Genomic DNA, 19,039 nt, shown 5'->3' on the forward strand with positions numbered 1-19,039 from the left:
ACGAAACTGCAAATTCTGTGACTCACTGCGCTGTAAAAGTGATCCCTCGAGTGTCAACAAACAACTAGACCAGAGCGTAAGCACCACGGTCTGCCCTGTTTGTTAAAGAGCAGCAGCTGGTGGTGACTTTACTTATGATAGACTCGTGTCTTGAAGGCTTTGGTCAGAACCGTACACACAGCAGTGAGAAGTAGAGGGTAAGACAACATGATCTGATGTACTGTACCAGTCACTCTCTCCACTGCAGCCACGTTGTCCGAGAGAAGAGCTTTCGCTTCTTTACACTCATTATTCTTTTTAAATTACAGGCAGGGGCAGACGTGTTACTCACAGCATATCTTAAGATGATTTCTGTTTACATAGTAATAATAGGTTTATGATTTCATGGCTCAATTTCATACTTGCACCTACTATTTCATCGTCTTTTCTTTTCTTTTCTTTTCTTTTTTTGTTTGAAGGAAAAAGGTCAGACATAGCCAAAGAACAAAATACAAGGAGAGGACATACATGAGCTAATTTAATCACTTGAGTTAACTTATTTTAGCATCAAAACCTGCTCAGTTTAGAGTTTATTCAATCAGGATTTTTAAGAAATGATCTCATCACTAGAATTACTCTGTTTACCCCAAAGTCTTGGAGGCCACTCGATCGATATCTGCAAAATGAAGGCATATCACATTTCAATGTTGTAAGATTAGTTTAATGCTACAGAGGCGCCGGTAACAGACTTACTTCTCCCCAAAGAGATCAGTTTAAAGCACACCCTGGCACTGCTTTGAGTCGTTTTCTATTGTCCTGGTCGGGTTGTTGGGAGAAAAACAGTCGAGGGAATGTCTTAATCTTTCTGGAAAACTTGACCAATGTGGACACAAAAAGGGACTGCCGTAGTAAAAAAAAATAATTTAAAAAGACATTGACAAGCCAGTGAAAGTTCAGGCTAAATTCCGCATTTTTAAGCCCCTCCGAGTAAAACTGTAAGAGATTGGATATAAACAAGGTGACAGTGTGACAGTGAACACAACGACACTGTGGTTTCAGTTCAAATCGTTTGGAGAGCCATTAACTGTTTCCTTAAGTTTAACTGCATGTTAGTAAAATATAGTACAGTAGGTAAGATTTATCAGAAAAAAAGTTAAGATCGCTTAAAGAGTTCATCAGCCTGATACCTAAAGTGTATAAAAAGCTTTAAGACCTTAAAGTGAACATCGGTTTAAAATCATATATTTACCGTGTAGTTTAACTAATTGATACATAAAGTTTAATTATGATTCTTAAGATTATGCTAAGGTGTAAGTTTCATTTGTCCAACTCACCCAATATGAAATACTTTTTAATTCAGTGGTGCGACAAAAGGGGTGGGGTGACTCACAGTGACATTTGATTCATTAAGTTCTTGTTAGTATTATTTACAATATTGTATTACGCTTACTATTATAGTAATGGTAGAAATTGTTGATGTTTTTCTTCTCTTGATATGAAAAGGTCTTTATGCATTTTATGTAGAATCCCTTTTAACGAGTGATAGGAAATCCTTATTTTCAATGGATGCACTTAAGCAATTGTACCAACCTGTCTAAATCACACATTGAGCAAGTAATGCATTTTGAATGTAAAAAGAAAAAAAAAAAGACCACTCAACTCGATGCACTCCTTATGCTTATTGTTTTGTCTTTTTACAAGTGAGCTTTAAGTTTTTTTTATTTTTGATTATTTTTTATTTTTATTTTTTGTAAAGGATTTGCGACAGGTTTTTCAACGTAGACTATATTTGAGTTCTTCCACATACATTTATAGAAAGTAACTTAAAATGAATAAAAAAAAACATATTACAATTTCTCAAATCTATTTTGCTAACATGGGTTATTATTTCATAGAAAGCAGAGGAAAAAAAAAAGTCAGTATCTGGATGTTATTTATGAAAAGTAAAAAAAAAAAAATGAAGCAACATATTTATGAGTAACCTCAAGACATTTTGTTTTTTAATTAAAATTACAAGAAGTTAATATATTTCTAAACACAGGGAAGTCAGTTTCTACTAATAAGTAAAATGAGAAAAGAAGTTTAGAAGTTTTATTTATGGAAGTTACGGATGCCTCGTCTTTTCCGCCCACTTCATGGTACGTGGAGTAAAAAGGAAATGAGAGTCAAACGTAGCTTAAATTTTAACTTCAGACATGCACTCCTTCAACATCAGTGCATTCACAATGGAATAATTACAGAAAATAATATAATATTTTTTAGAATTTGGAGATATTTTAGTCACAGAGCATCAATTTTGTGCCTCAATTATATATTTTTCCTGCATCAGCATTCTTTGTGCAGTGCTGCTTGCTGTAACCCTTTCTCCCCCTTCAACTAACCCCATGTTACTGACTGAAACGCATAACTCATTTCCTCTGTAATCTAAACTCGCTTTTACTTATCAATCGTATAAAACATGTTACGACTGCAATGCTTGGAATGAATGGGGCAGCTGTGACCCTCTCGCCAATAGGGCCACACATGACTTGTACACACTTTCATTCATACATTTTCTACTTCTACTACTCAGACAGTTTGTGATCACTAGCGACAGAGCTCAGCGAGCTTAAAGAAAGCCTTTATGAGAGAATTTCCCTAATGTGTTAATTAGGTGAAGTGTGCAAATCGAGCGGAGGCATCTAGGAGAGGACAACAGCGCACTGTGTAGTAGATCTATGTAACTAGATGCACACATATACACACAACAGATTCATTACCGTACTAGTTTGCATGTATGTTGTATGGTCACTTAGATGGGAGAAATGGGGCAGGTCCTGTGTTATCCTGTAACATCAGCGCACTTGGGCTGTTTCTCCTCTGTAGATTTTCATAGTTGGAGTCTCTTTGGAAAATGGAAAGTTGACACGAGTTTGTAGCCAGGCTACGAGACCATTTCAGTCCCCACATCAAAGTCGGATTTTGTACTCTCAGTTACCGGTTAGTGATGAAAGACTGTTTGCACCTCATATGAATTAACTTGAAGTTCTAAGTTTGTACAGTTGATACAGATAAAGAAAAAAAAAACTTGACAAAAGACACTACAATGGCACGTTTTCTGCTGCATGTAAAGGTTTGGGACTGAAGCGAACTCACTGGTGAAACTCGCAACCTTTTCCAAAGAGGCCAATACAGTCTGACAGTTTGTCTTTGGTAGCGTTTCCAATTTTTCCAGCACAGTAGAGGTGTTTCATACCGGTCTAATAGTGGTCGTAGTGCATTAGTTTTTGGGCCAGGATCACCTGGCGTTAGTTTCTGGTTTCTCTGTGAACAGTGAAAGAGGGTTACCAATGTGGCTCTCTGTGGCTGACCGTCAACTTTGATGGATGGATTTTAAAAAAAAGTCTTTGAACTCTGTTACAGTATGCCGTGCCCTTACGAGGCATGTGATATTGCAGGTTTATTTGTTATAGCACATGTTTTTTTGTGAATTACATTTTTTGGAGACATTTTTATTATTATTATTGTATCTGCGCCATGTTAGTTCTGGTTCTTTGTTATTTTTCCAAGATTCAAGATGTATTGTAAATGTTTCTAATAAAACAAAAATGAAATGATCTCCAATTGAAAACAATTGTCTTTGTTTGTTTGAATGGGGAGTTTGTATGTCTAAATTGATCCGGTGATGATGATGATGATGATGACCGCCACTCATATTTAACTCCCAGTGACCAGAGGAGCAGTACCATGTTCGAGCAAATATCTTGTGTCATTAGATCTCAGGGGACATTCAGAATTTAATTATATAATATAGCCATGTTAATATTCTGTCATCACTTAAACTTATGACTCATGCAACCAACTCTGCCTTCTACCAGATTCCCTGATGAAGGAGCCAGCTACTTACAGTCGTTATTGTCTAAAAACATCTTAAAGAGACATGAGAAGAGGCAGGCTATAACAAACGAGATTTATTTATACATATGCAGTCCAAATATACATATATTAGAATAAATGTTAAAAAGCCCTAACCTACACCACCCAGTTTAAGACCTGTGAAGTCAACAGAAGTCAGTGTTGATGTGGAAACACATCAGCAGGATAAACACCATCTGTGTGCATAACCTTTGGATTTAATTAAGCACCTCCTAACACTAGCTTCCTCTCCTTTTCCTCATCTATTAGACTATTAGATACTAACAAACCCAATCCTGGCTCCCCAATTCAACCCCCGCCCCCTCCACAGGAAATAAAGACAAGTGAGAGCGAGGGCAGACCTCAGGGAGATCCCAGAAGGCAGAGTCCTGTTCCAGTTACATACAGTGCAGAGAGAGACAGAAAGGAGTAGGTGAGCAGGCAGTGGAGGATTTCACTTACAGTAAAACAAGCCATCTCGGGTACATCAGAGACCACAGGAGCAGGGCAGGGCTGAGTGCCCTCACTACCTCATCCCATGAAACATTATCCATCCATCTATCCCAGCTAGCAGGCAGCAGCAGCAGCAGCAGCAGCAGCAGCAGCAAAGGGTTGTCCATGCATTTAAACCAATTCCCTAACCTCTGCCAGTGCACCCAAAGGTTTAAGGCAGGGGTGAAACAGCCATCAGCAGAGCCAATACTTCAATCCCACAGACATGTGAGGCAGTTAACCCGTTCGCTAGTCATGCAGCTTTTTCGTCTCATTTCAGAGTTAACACTGTGCAAAGCTTGCGAGAGAGCATGACTCATCTGCAGAGTACCGAGTGTGCACAGAGCAGGAAAGCCTTCCAAACAAAGATCAAAAGCAATCAAAAAGAAATTACATGTCACCGTTAGGCAGGGATGTTATTGCTCTGAGTGGCCTGGTGGAACACAACTTGAACCATCTTCGACCAAAATTCCAGCATGTGGATTTAGGAAAAACGACTTGGAGCCCTTGCTTCTCCATTAGTGAGGGGTAGTAGTCGCTCAGACAAGCCTCGTCACAGAGATACGATAGTGGGGAAAAAAGCAAAAGCATCTGAAAGATAGAGAGCTTCCTTTGCTGTGAAGCGATCGGTGTGGAAAATCTAAACCAACTAGTGTTAAACTGCAAACCCTTTGGCCAAACAAGACCTCAATCTAGTGTTCAATAAATATTGTAGGGGACATTCTTTTCTAAATGTTATACATTAAGGGAAAATGGGAATGACAGTGGTGACAGAGGGGTTGAGGTTCAGGCTTTTGGACGTGAATTTTTATTGCCCAATATCCTGCTAGTGGGAAACTGATGGAAAGCATTTACTGGCCTGTGAAATAGAGCTTTCAAAAGGCAGACAGTTTGCAAAGACAGAACTCATGGTGAGATACAAAAGGGACCTTATAATGTGTTAAATTTTTCATTAGACTGTGAATCAGTTCTGATCATGTACCTCTTTCAAAGCTTAATGCACTGGGTACGGTCATCCTCACCTGTTTTCTTTCCATTGATACTAATCCTCCCTCACCACACCCCTCTGTCTGTTTATAGAAACCTCTAACATCCTTTACTGGTCCCCCTCTTCATACAGTATTACATTTTCTTAACCTGACGACAGACAAATCAACCCCAGTACAAGTGTCCTTGTGTGAACTGGTAAATTTCTACCTGTCTGTCCATTTTCCCTGCCCACCTGTCTGTCTGTCTTTGTCTATCTGGCTGTTTCTCCGATTGCCTGGAGGTGAAGGAGGAGGTCAGTGGTAAGGTCTCAGTTGTTCTGGCAGCAGACACCCTTATTGGCTGAGTTTTGGGTGGGCTCAACTGTGATGGGCACTACGTTGGAGGCTGGAGAGAAGTCGGAGTCGCTTCGCCCTGACATCTGCCTCTGTGACACGATGTTGTAGATGGCTGTGATGGAGAGAAGGGTGAAAGGGAATGAGTTATGTGTAGATGCCTATAAATCCAGCCAACAGTGGGACATATTGTGATAAGGACAAACAGCATGGCAAAACTGAACAACAACTGTTCTATCCAGACTCCTGGCAGCAGTGACGGATTCTTTCCATCCTAAACTGGCATCGTTGTGTCATGTGGCAGTACCAAGTTTCATTTTAGGCATTCCCCAATGCTACAATATCAAATATGTTTTACATTTAATCTTCAACACCTAAATACATGTCTTGCATTGCTTCTGTGACCCTATAGATACTTTTGAACCCCCCCCCCCCCCCAAAAAAAAAGTGTGTAAAACTCAAATTAAAAACAGACTGTTAACATTTGCAAATTAACTGTTTTTACAGGCAGTCTTATTAAGTGTTCTCGAGCCGATCTAGTAATATTCTTTATACACTCGTGTGTTTGACCAGGAGGTAAACCTCGACCCAACCCTGCTTGTGAACTGAGAATGCCCTTTTCAGTCCCAGTGATGATACCATCATCATCATCTGCTACCAAATAACTGGTTTACCTGTGAAATGAAAACAGGTGTTGTTGGAGTACCGAACAACTTTCCCAGTCTTTCACTTCCTCTGTCCCAACTTGTTTGAAAGAATAATCATATATTTATATATAAGATGTAAAACATATAAGAGGTAAAACAGAAAAATAGAGTAAATTGTCTTTGTACTGCTTCAGGTTGAGTGTATGTCAAAAAGGATTTGGAACTTATCACATCCTAGTGTATTCATGTTTTACACAACAGCTCAACTTTTCCAATTCTGAAACTGTTCAGGCCCCCAGGTGAACTTCAGTGTTTTTCCCACAGTTAATCTGTCATCATGTTTTCTCCTTCAACACATTTCAGAGTGTCACTGCCCGAAACTTTGGCTGATCAACTAGAGAGAGAAGAGTTGGACTAGTGCAGACACCCCTCTGGCTTCCTGTTGCATACTGCCACTTTAAGCCTAAACTACAGCCAGATGTGGAACAAAACAGTCCTGAAATAAAAACTGCCGAGGAAGCAAGGAGGTTTAAAGCAAAACAAGACTCCTGGGTGACTGCGACGTGACGCGTCAGGTGGTGAAACGATGACTCATTACTACAGACCCTACACAGCACCACCTGCTGTACCTATAGAGACAATAATCCATCAGGATGACCCTCTCTGACCTACGATGTGTCTGCTGCTGGTATCTACACGTGACGTCTTCTCTGCTCCACTGGGTCTAAAGCTCAGCTCCTACCGGCCTGCTAATGTACTGCTAACTTCCTCTCTTCTCCTCCCTTTTAATGAGCCAATTAGCAACGATAGCTCAATGGGGCTTGTTGGTTTGATGTTTTTTTTTAATGATTTACAAATTACTGATAAAACATTGGTTTGGGTAGAACAGCTCAAATGGCTCAAGCTGAGATATCTGGGAATTGAACATGGAGCAGAAGCAAAATACAGACTTGCAAGTGGTACATGCTTGCAGACTGATAGCCCCTGGAGCAATTGAAGTGGAAGCGCCACTCACTGCTGGATTGTCCCTTTAGGCACTCCAGGGGTTGACTCAGTCACAACAATTGCTTTTTCTCCGATGTTACCAAGTCTCCAACATCAAATGAACTTGTTAGCGTGGTTGTATGCCAACAGGGGAAAAAGCCCATAGACATTTACTTGGGAAATCATATCCACAAGCAATTATCCGAATTTCTGTCTTGAACAGATGTATCTGGTACAGTGGGTCAGAGTGAATTTATGACCACAACGACCAAATCTTAGTGTTTTTTCTGGCGACTGGCCATCTTCATAGCTGCTCTCTCCAGGACTGGCTGGCTGTGTGGTCTTTCACTGTGCCAATTACCCATATTTTTGACCTTAAAAAAAGATTCAGGTGGTATTTCTGCAGAAGACTGCACATCCGTGAGGGCCACTGAGAATAGATTAGATGGTTTTTGCTGCCATCTAGTGGCAGATGATGGGTGTTGTTATGTAAACCATTAAAGTCTGAATGGAAATGTAACACTTAAAAGACAAATCAATACACAGTATATAAATAAAGCATTATCATTATATGGCTTATGCGCTTTAGACATCAGTGCCCTCCAGAATCAAATGCACTTTCTATGTTTTGATAGAAATACTTATGGCAAGAAAAAAAAAACACAAATGTGGAAACTCACCTGTGAGAATAGTGTGGAAAGCCAGCTCCACATTAGATGAGTCTAACGCTGATGTCTCCAGGAAATTCAAGCCATGCTTTTCTGTAAAACACACATGCACATGAGGCCACAAAATGTTATAAGCCTGCATCATTTTTAACCTACACTGAGCTGAAGAAGATTGTATGCTTGAACTGTACTGCCACACTGATTCAAGGATTGATTTCTGCTGCATAATGCACTCACTCCAGGGTTCTCCCCAGGACTGTAGTCATTTCCACCGCTCTCTGTTTGATTGCTCACAATGAACAGCTTTGTAATTATAGAGAATTTAATGGGTTGTGTGACAGCAGAGTAAAGAATAGAATGGTTTGGGCCTTTTTATGCAGAGAATATGACCTGCTGGGGGATACACATTCCATTTATAAAGCTTATCATACTGAATGACAATGTAGAATGTTCAAATGTATAGACTGATGTAGAATTGACCTTTTATCTGTTCATAGTAGGAAAAGCTCAGGTGCTTTTCTGTCTGTGACATGTCAAAATGTCTTCCATGATTAAAAAAGTCCTGTAACAAACAGTGTCAACAACTTCACGCATTGCTGTTCAACTGATTTATTCAAGTTTTTAACAACATTGAATGAATTGCAGTAGAATTTGTTCTCTGCCTTGATGATGGTAATATGAATCAAATTTAAGAAAAAGGAACTTGATATTGATGTCCATATCAGCAGATACTCAAATTCAAATTATTTCAGACTCTAACTTGCTGCAATGATTGTTCCAATTGACAGACTGGTCAATCAAAGAATATGACTCTGCTATTTCAATAATCAATTAAGTTAGTTGAAGTCAACATTCACACAAAAAACTCAGACCACATCATGTTTTTCCAGCTTCTTAATTTGAGCATTTTCAGCTTTTCGAAGTAAATTGAATAGGTTTCAACATCTGATAACGGCACCTAAGGCTGTACGAAACAGTTATGGAATTTTTCATTTTTGGATGTTTTCTCTAAGTGATTAAATGAAAAAAATAATCAGCAGATTATTCAATACTGAAAAATAATGGTTTAACAAAAAAAACAAAGACACAATTACACAGGATTTTAGGAGTTGCTGTCATAACTGTAGAAGAACCAATCCTGCTTTTGAAAATAAATCTTTCGCTGGAAACATTTGGGATAAAAGAAGAAGTACATTATTTAACAAAATATATAACAAAGGTCTAGTTGATTTTAGACATGGAGCTGCAGGAATTTTACATGTTAGATTTTCAGTTGCAGCCCTAAATAATAATATCCATTATGAAAATCTAAATCAATAGTTTGAGCACTAATCATATTTCACTGTCACTTTTACACTTTGTTCTTTCAATGTAATCTAATCTGTATGAAGGTGAATATCATCAATAATACAACTGAATATAAATATCACTATTATGGGTGAGGCAGTACAGTAACATAAGCGAGACATCAGATTGGTCCACTGTTGCTGATGTGTTCTTTCAGGCGTTATAATACACTTTGCATGGACGTGTCCACCACATGGTCTTCATGTAAATCAGGTATCATAAATGAGGTCAATGGTACTGAAAAACAAATCAGTACAAACAGAGAGCACTGACGGGTCTAAATCTTATTTATCTAGCAAGGAAATGCATTTCATTCCTCTGATATGGACCAACATGACTTGTGTATTTGACTTCCCCACAGGCAGTCTGATCATGAAGCACAAACCAGTCAAAGCAGGTGCAACACTGTTCTGGACACAGGCCAGTAAAGTCAAGGTCACAAGAAAACACATGGTGGAACCATTCTAAAATAATAAGAGTGTCAAAAGGTTGACAATTATAGTTAAATGAATTTGAGGGCTGAATGTAAAATATAAACCTGTTCTGAAATTCTCAGAGGACCGAGATAAATGTAGGTTTAATTAATTTCAATCTGGTCCTTTTGACCTTGTGCTGTGCCCCCTATACTGAAACACATTAGAGCCATGCACACATGACATTTGGCGCACACCTTCATGTGAGATGCCTTACAGTATCACAGTGCAAACACTTCTAATGTGGGTGTAACACGTGGAAATGTTTTAAACAACAGTAAAAACTGAAAGACAACTCGTGACACGAGTATGAACATTAATTAGATTCACCGTCAGCAACGTACACGATGGGTTATAAAATACTGAAAGACCTAATTAAAGCAGACTGAGGTCAGTCCATCTTTTCTCATTATCTAAGCCTTAACCCGGCGATAATGAAATGAGGCACACTTATACATATTTTATGTGCTCAAACAAGTACGTACAAACAAACAAGCACATCACCATCACAGTCACAATACCTGCAAACGCCTTGGCCTCATCTGTGGGTACCGCCCTGAGGTGGCGTAGATCACTTTTGTTGCCCACTAGCATGATGACTATGTTGTTGTCAGCATGGTCCTTCAGCTCCTTCAGCCAGCGCTCAGCATTTTCATACGTCAGGTGTTTGGCAATGTCATAAACCAAGAGCGCTCCGACTGCTCCACGGTAGTACCTGGACACCATGAGAGGAGTTGAACAGATCATTAATCGGAGTAAACAGCTTTTTCTTGCTACACAGCCTGTTGATTTTGTGGTTCTTTGTGGGTGCGTCACATGGGCTTGGCCAGCTTCGAAATACAAGGACATCTGATCAACAACAACAACAACAACAACAGTAACTGAGAAACACAAGAGGTTAAATAGCAAAGCCAAGACATACGAGCCTTGCCTGTAGACGAAGCTCACAAGTGAACACTGACTGACATTGCTAATTAAAGATGTCTTCTTCAATTCCAGTGAGGGCTTAACACCATAGATGCCAATCGCCTCAAGGTTGGCTGCTACACCATCAGGTAGACAACTCAAAAAGAGTGAAGTATGTTGGAATGGGAACTTGACAAAGAGACAAGAAGGAAGCCATGATTAACAGAAGACTTCCTGCCCCTAAGGCAAAAGGTGCTTTTTGTAGCCTTAATCACTTCAGAATATCTCTTTCTGGCCAATTTAGAAATGATGAGGCAGAAACTGATTGATTCTAGATTTAATTTGTGGATGCAGGAGGGCCTTTATATGCCTTCAACTACTAATTACAGCCAAAAACATCCAAAAACATCTGTGGTTTACAGCTTTGTGAAAAAGCTTTGAATTTAATTTGCTTGGTATCTAATCCAAAGCAGGAGTGGCAATCCCAGTATTTTTTTTTTTTCTCGCCAGCCCAGCCTACTTGTATGCATCCGGAAAACATAAAAAAAACAAACAAAAAAACACTCAAGACGACACAGCTATCTTAACGGAATCATGCAGTTGCACTTTAAGATACCTCCTGGACAGATTTCAGAAACCAAACTGTGTAACAAACCTACTTTCTATCTTTTGTTGTTTATTGTTAAATCCCTGAAGGTTGGTATCTTTAGTTTTCTCTGGTAACTTTATTTCTGTTGAAGATTATTTGAACTTTTGAACCCTAACCTGCACAATGCCTCCAGGATAAAGTAAAGCCCTGTCTTTTGAAACAAGAATTTAAATATGTAAATGACAGTTGTTGCTTTGACTTGTGACTTTAAAACAAAAAAATCGAATCGGATAGGGGAATTGGTTAATAATGACACTGCTACTTTGTGTGTAATTCCATCAAAAACATGCTTGTTTGTGTGTTTGCATGTATGCTGGAATTAATTTCCTTCACGTGAGTGTTTACTTGTGTGTAGTGGGTATCTCTGCCTATGTGTGGAGGCCAGTCTGTGCACTGAAGTGTGACGGTGACTTCAAAGATGTACTGTACTCACGCAGAAGTGATAGCTCGGTACCGCTCCTGTCCAGCTGTGTCCCAGATCTGAGCCTTGACGGTCTTGCCTTCTACCTGGATGCTGCGCGTGGCAAACTCCACCCCGATGGTGCTCTTGCTCTCCAGGTTGAACTCATTCCGGGTGAAGCGGGACAGCAGGTTACTCTTCCCTACACCTGAATCTCCGATCAGCACCACTACAGGACGAAGAAGAGGGGATTTTAGACAGAAAGAAAGAGGAACTACCTTTATCAGCACAGTCAAATGGTGTATTTTAGACTTCTTCATATGGACAATGGACTGCACATGATTGTGTTTGTGTTTGAGCGGCACAGCATATTTTATGGCAGCAGCTATAAAGGCAAATTAATCTTAGACCTTTCGTGTAACAGTTCATTAAGCCACAGAGAAGCTGCACTGAACAAGACAGGTTGACTGAAGTTTTATTAACTTGATTCTCATTTCTATTAAGACAGCCTGCCTCTCCAATAACATACATGTATGGCTCCTAGCCGAGGTAGAGCCAAAACTCAGGGGACTCCCACAGAGTATGCAAAATATAAGAACCATCTGGTTTCTCCCATCAGACTGAGCAAATTAATCCAGGTTCAACAAGCCAAATTTCCCCCGTCAGCTGTACTTCAGTCTTGACAGTATCTGACAAAACGGGAGTAAAGAAGTTAAATATGTTTTTTTCTTAATCATTGAGAGAACAGAGACACACATGCTCAAGTCAATTTGTATAAGATGTTTTAAAGGTGGTATATCATCTTATATTCACTGTAAAATTAATGTATAGACATCTGCTACTAAAACTGAGCACACACTCTAATCTCAGCCAAAAGTCACTGAAGTCTGCAATCTGCCTTGTTTGGATTTACATACACACACACATACATACAACTTCAGAGGAGTAAGTGAGCCAAGTAAATGTCAACATTTTCAATTTAGAGTGAGCTATTCCTTTTAATGGTTAGTGTATAACCATGATGCTAAAAGCAGCAGCTTTAAAAGGATTAAAGTTCACCCAAAAAGAAAACTTGGTCTGCCCACCACCATGCTGATGGAAAGTCAGGGGAAGTTTCATCGTCCACAAAACATTAATGGAGTTTCACAGAAAGACAGTGTTGCAGCATTCTCCTTAAATCTGTAATGTCTCCTGAACAACTACCTTAAATCTACACAACTTGTCCAGTGTAATTCAAAGTCCCCAAGTGCCCCAAGACTTAGATGTTGACTTGTTTTCTTTTAGCTTAGCAGGTACAGTCTTCAAAATTCTGGCTCCTATGAAATAATTTTTTTATAGTCCCTGTCCACTCCGGTTGTTCAGGAGAATGCCGTTTTGCTGTGAAGCTCCAGAATTTTTTTGTGGTCTAAGAAACTTCCCCCGACTTTCCATCTGTACAGGGAGGAGGAGGTAATGACTGAATTTACATTTTTGGGTGAACTTGCCCTTTAAGGCTGTTTTCTCCGCTACTGATTCTTCTCCTAAAATGAAATCAAACACGCATTATCAAGCTGACTGTTTGTCAGAAAACTACTTCCACAATTATCAGGTGAGTCAGTCAGTCAAAAGGAACCTACCACGCCAGCGCACCACCCTGCTCTTAGGAAATAGGAACTTGTTGTGGAATGTTGAAACTGCTTAAACAAACGGACCACTGTGTCCACACTTGCATTTAAGCAATGCTGCTCATTCTAAAGGGAAACTGTGTAGACACAAGTGGATTTTTAAATAACCAATACATGGGACTTACACAGCCCAATAGTGCGGCTCTCCTCTCCTACATGCCAAAAAAAAAAAAGAGGCAACGCTGTCATTTTACATGACACCTGACACAAAAGATCTTGGGCGGAGGACAAAAACCATTATGCAACCGTGCCCAGGTCCTCTGCCATCATAAGACGGGTATTATCATTGCTGCATTACACACCCACGCACCAACCTATTGTGGGGTTTGCATTCTTCAGCTAAAAAAGTATGACACCTCTCTGTTATATCATAGTAATACAATCCTACACCCAGTTATGTCTCAGGCTGCAAACAACCATAATTGTCATTAACAATCTGCTGATTATTTCTTAAGATTAATGGTTCAGTCTGTAACAGAGCACATGCATAAAAACATGCTTCTGAGCACTGGTGTCATTTTGGATGATTACGTATGTATCTTTCGAGATGTGTGTTTATGAATAAATTATGTTTATACACAAGCTCAGCCAATATGTCAATATAATGTTTTCTTTTTTTTTACGTCACAGTATCAACATCATCATTGGCTGCAAAAATCCAGCATCAGTCAGACTCAACAAACAGTTTTCATCCAATTGTCTATTTATTTGACTAATCGATTAGTCAAATCAATTTAGTGCTGCAGCTCTAGATGTAGCCTAGTCTAAGGCTGTCTGAATGGAAGGAATACAGAATGAAACAAAATAATACTGACAATCTGAACCCTGTTTAGTGAAAATAAATGATATTTTCTGAATCCCTGTACATGGAATATAAAGGATAAAATTAAAGCAGCGTATCACGCTGGCTAAGGCTGGGAATCTAAAAGCGATACCTTCCATTAAAGCAGATCATTATTTTCTCATCAGTAGTCATACATCAGTGAGATTCAAAACATTAACTATATACTATATACCAACCCTGTACGAAGGCATGAGACCATATGAAAATTTTATCTAAGGATTATCCTGACCAAATTAATGTTATAATCAATATTGTCCCGATAATCATCAAATTATGCTTTAAATTCTTAAAATGGGACTGAAACACACCTGAATCACTTGACCATGCATTCTGTCGAGAAACGAACATTTCATTGCATCACAGATAGGACATAAATCTTTCTATTAGGGAAAAACAAGCAATCTTAAATAAGGTATCTATAAATGAAAATTAATGTTGGGCACCTCATCTGTCTGTTATGTTGTGGCACTTTAAAATAAATCAGCATATCAAAGGATTGTACATTATTGAGCTTTTTCAGGTCACTCATGTGAGGATATTCATGATTATCCCGATAACGAAAATGTACTATCCTGATCGATGACAATATCTTATATCCTCCATCGTCCAGTCACTGACTGTGTATTTGTACACACATAAAGAAGCAGCTGGCTTGAAAAAAAAACCCAAAAAAACTGTAAAGTGAAATGTGCTTTTAACCCCAAATCAGATGTCTTTGGAGAAAGACTAGATGCAACACAGTAAGTGTGAGGTACAAAAGTTTATCTAAAAAAAAAAAACATGAAATTGTAATAAAATGGCAATGAGCAGCACAAAAAAGGCATGAGTTCAGCAGGATGACTTCCTGTGCTGAGGTCTCCATCAGTAGGGAAAGGTTTAAGGTGACTCACTACGAGCTCACCCATCTTGACTCATGCCGTGCAACAGCGAGGGACAAAGGGAGGCTGTAGGAACAAAAGAGAGCCGTAACAGTAACGTTTGCTCCTTCCTAGTTTCAGCCAAAGACTGAATGTCGGCTGATACCTTATCAGTGTCCTTGCGCCGCTGCAAACGATTCAGATAACTTTGCTATTTGTTCGCCAGCAATCATGTCATTTTATCCGGGAGTGACTGAGCTAAAATCTCATCTTCTCTGTGCTCAGGGACATCGCTTCTCTGTGGCCACACACACACACACACACACACACACACACACACACACACACACACACTTCATTCAGGTATTTCCAGTTCGACGACACATCATTGTTTAGTGTTCTATATTTGAAACGACAGTGAGCACTTTATTTCCCACTTGTTCCCCTTGCAAGACCAGGTACAACTATGAACTATGAGCTGTAGCAGACAGCCATATGGGAGCAATCATTTCCCCTCTAAATGACATTATCTTTTATAAACAGATGACACACTGGGGGGGGGAGGGGGATACAGTTTCTGCATAGTATGTGGAAAATATCTGCGAGGCAAGCTTGATGAAAGCTATGAATATGTAAGGCTTATTTATTTATTTATTTATTTAAAACTCTGTTAGACCAAACTGTCCACTGTTAATTATAAGAGTGAAGGTGGCGTAATAATTTGAGTAACTGATAGCTGTAAGAGATGTCAACACTTGCACATAAGCAGGGAGGATTTCTAGTAAACCATGAGGCTGCGAGTCTTAAAAAGACCAAACTCCATTTATTTTCTGGATTTGGGGAGGGGGGGGCTGTGTCGACTTATCGTCCTGCCACAGTTTATGACCCCAAACACCGCATCCTGACATGATTACATCATCGGCCTGCAAGTGGATGACTCTGTCACAGTCGCTACTTAACGCTGTATGTAAAAGTGTTTATATGTCGCAGTCTTTCGTCTGGGTTGATACGTTTCAAACGACAAAGTTAACATGCAGCTCGCAGCAGGTGCCTTTGTCTCCGGGGCTGATGAATGTCGTGCTACACCTTGTCGTTAGGTCAACATCGCGGCATCAAGTGACACTTGCTCACAGGTGGAAGAAAGGCTCGGTGTCGAGAATTAGCTGCCTAGCTAAAAGACAAAAAGAGCAACTCACCTTTGAAAAGATAGTCATACTCGTCTTCTCTGTTCGTCATCGCTTTCTCCTCTTTCGGCGGCTCTTTGGCGTGTTTAATTTACTCGAAGTCGAACAAACTTCTGGTATATTCAGCTACTTCGAGACCGCGACAGACCACACGTTCACGTCTTCCTTCAGCCCCTCACACACGAAAACACGGCCAGTTCTCACTTTCACGACGACAAGCGCTGAATCCCCGTCAGAGCTGAAGAGTGTGACGCTGCGGTTGTTATCACGCATTTAAAAAAAAACAACCCTAAAAGCTACGAGAAGCTGGAAAAGTTTCGCCTCGTCTTCCTCACCCTCTGTCACTTGCCATTACCGAGGCTGCGACGTCACGTCAGTTTTTTTTTTTTTTTGGTCCCGCCCCCTTTGTTCGCTCCTAATGGTCAAGAACTGATCGACACCTGTCACGAGCGTTGACGTGATTGGCTCGCTGGGCTGTCGCTCATGATTTGACTCGCTGTTCGTTAACTTTGATGACGTCGGCGGTCCCAAGACTCAACAGGTAATGTGAAGCTGTTAGTGTAAGAAGGAGCATGTTCGCCTGGGTTTTTAATAGAAATAATCAAACTGTTCCTATAGGGACGTTATTCTGGAGATGTAAACTATAAAACACAAACTGGAGAAGGGCTTAAATTTAATTTACAGATACTGTATGTAGATGAAGGTATCAGTCATCCAGGTCATGGTAATTAAGTGCTGTATCTTAGGCATCTAAAGTACATCAACATTATCTTCTTATTATGATATGAGACTATGTATCATCTCAAATTTTCGATAGTGTTTTATTCTGATACACCTGTTGTTCTTCTCCTAGTTTTAAAGGCTGCTTTGCCTGTTGACCTTACCGGGCTGCTCTACTTGTTCTAATACTTGCCTTTGCTCACTTAGTAATTATATCCACATTACTAATGGATGTTCATCAGAAGTCTTGTTGAGATATTAAGTAGCGATAGTCATCCCTATGTTATTGTCATAATATCAAGGTGAAAAGGTGTGATGACATTTGAATGTGTCACCTAGTGCTATAAATGTTTTTGAGATTTAAAAGAAAAAGAGATTTATATCATATATCGAGACACATTTATACACATTGATGACAGAATATGTAAATGGTCATAAAACATTGTTATCAAACCACACAGAGAATTATGTCATGATTTTAGGGGTGCCACTAACATTTATTTTAACTATATTATATTATATTAAATATTCACAGATGAATTTATAATATAATGACATCCAAACTCTAAGATGATATCTAATATCACAATATCTGATTTATTGCCTAGCCCTGTGTTGAGGTTTTATTTTGGTCACAAGAAAAGAAAACATATTTGAAGGAAAAATAGTTGATTCTGTAAACTCTATTAATATAATCATGTTCGCACATTCAGTATTAGTAAGTAAAGCCGATATAAAAAAAAAATATTTTTTTTTTGTATTTCCCACAATATAACACTTAACAGAATTGGAAAGTCCCTGAAACACCTCTCAGCTTTTATTGAGTCAGTGTTTAAACACATCAATAAAATGAGATTCCGTCGCAGGTTTTACACTGTTGTCAAGTTGCTGTGTGTCACCAAGGAACTTTAAACTTCATATCAAACATGGAGACATGGATAACACAGACCGGTTGATATCTGGAGTTTGATAAAAGGCCATTATTGGTTTAACTCGTCTTCTATCAGCGAATCCACTGACAGCCGGTTTGGTCTTACTGTTATTTAATTAGCAGCAGGAAGGAAAAACATTTTTATCATGTCTCCCCAGCCATTTTTAAGACAGCTGTGCACTCATTCATGCACCATCATCATCCTGCTTGTACATCTAACATACATTTTTCATTTTTCTCACAGAACTGTTTATTTTTAAATCTTTCTGACTTCATTTGTTGTAATGTTGAAGTCATACACACTTTCAGACCTCATTATAAAGTTCCTACATATTCTGGTAGTGTATTGCTGCCATGATATTAAAAGATATTTTCACGTTACTACATCATAATTTCTCACATTGTAACAAGAAACATAACTTTTAACAACATACTACTTATCCTGTTATTGAAATGAAACTTTAACGTTTGAGATAATATATTGTAAAAAGATTATGACATGAAAATATTATTGTTATAATTCTAAACATTTTATGTTATAATGATAAATAATCACGTTACAATGTGAAACTGTTCACGTTAGAACACTATAAGGTATCACGTCACAGTGTGAAACATTTCATAACCATAAGTTATTACAATGTAACATAAAATGTTGTACGTTATAACGTGATGTTGTAACATGATATTTTTACATGATTACGTCATTCAAACTTACTTTTTATAACAATATACTATTTATCTTGTTCCATGCATGTAACAAGAATGGTTTAATTTTACCCCCTGATAACTTATTGTTATAGCATTAAAAGTATGTAAGTATGATGTTATAATGTGACACTTTTAACACTTTTAATGTTTTAACATATGGTTTATGTAATACAAAATGTTTCATGATAGAACGAAATAATACCATATATTGTAATAAATATCTTGGCATAACATGAAAATGTCTTGTAATAATGTGACTCTTTTATGTAATTACAAAAATGTTGTATACTGTATGTGCGTATATGTTATCACAATAAATGTTTCATGTTCATGTGTACATGTTACATTATGACGCAGCTGAGCATTA

The 19,039-nt window shown here is 38.8% G+C and overlaps 1 protein-coding gene across 2 annotated transcripts in view; it reads right to left on the reverse strand.

Moving 5' to 3' along the window:
- rab11al (RAB11a, member RAS oncogene family, like) overlaps window positions 1-16,696 on the reverse strand; it is a 30,069-nt gene extending 13,373 nt beyond the window's left edge. The window contains exons 1-5 of one of the 2 annotated variants that reach the window (XR_005070541.1): window positions 16,323-16,696; window positions 11,795-11,990; window positions 10,328-10,521; window positions 7,999-8,079; window positions 5,588-5,802 (exon numbers count right to left, since the gene is read on the reverse strand). Coding sequence is in view for 1 of the 2 variants with exons in the window: in XM_037073335.1 (XP_036929230.1) it covers window positions 5,663-5,802; window positions 7,999-8,079; window positions 10,328-10,521; window positions 11,795-11,990; window positions 16,323-16,362 (651 nt within the window). In the remaining variant the exon portion in view is untranslated. Of the gene's footprint in view, window positions 1-3,911; window positions 5,803-7,998; window positions 8,080-10,327; window positions 10,522-11,794; window positions 11,991-16,322 lie in introns of those variants that run through there. The other variant, XM_037073335.1, reaches the window with a different exon arrangement.
- Between the last annotated feature and the right edge of the window lie 2,343 nt (window positions 16,697-19,039).

This window comes from Acanthopagrus latus, chromosome 17, assembly GCF_904848185.1.
Source record: "Acanthopagrus latus isolate v.2019 chromosome 17, fAcaLat1.1, whole genome shotgun sequence".
NCBI lineage: Eukaryota > Metazoa > Chordata > Actinopteri > Spariformes > Sparidae > Acanthopagrus > Acanthopagrus latus.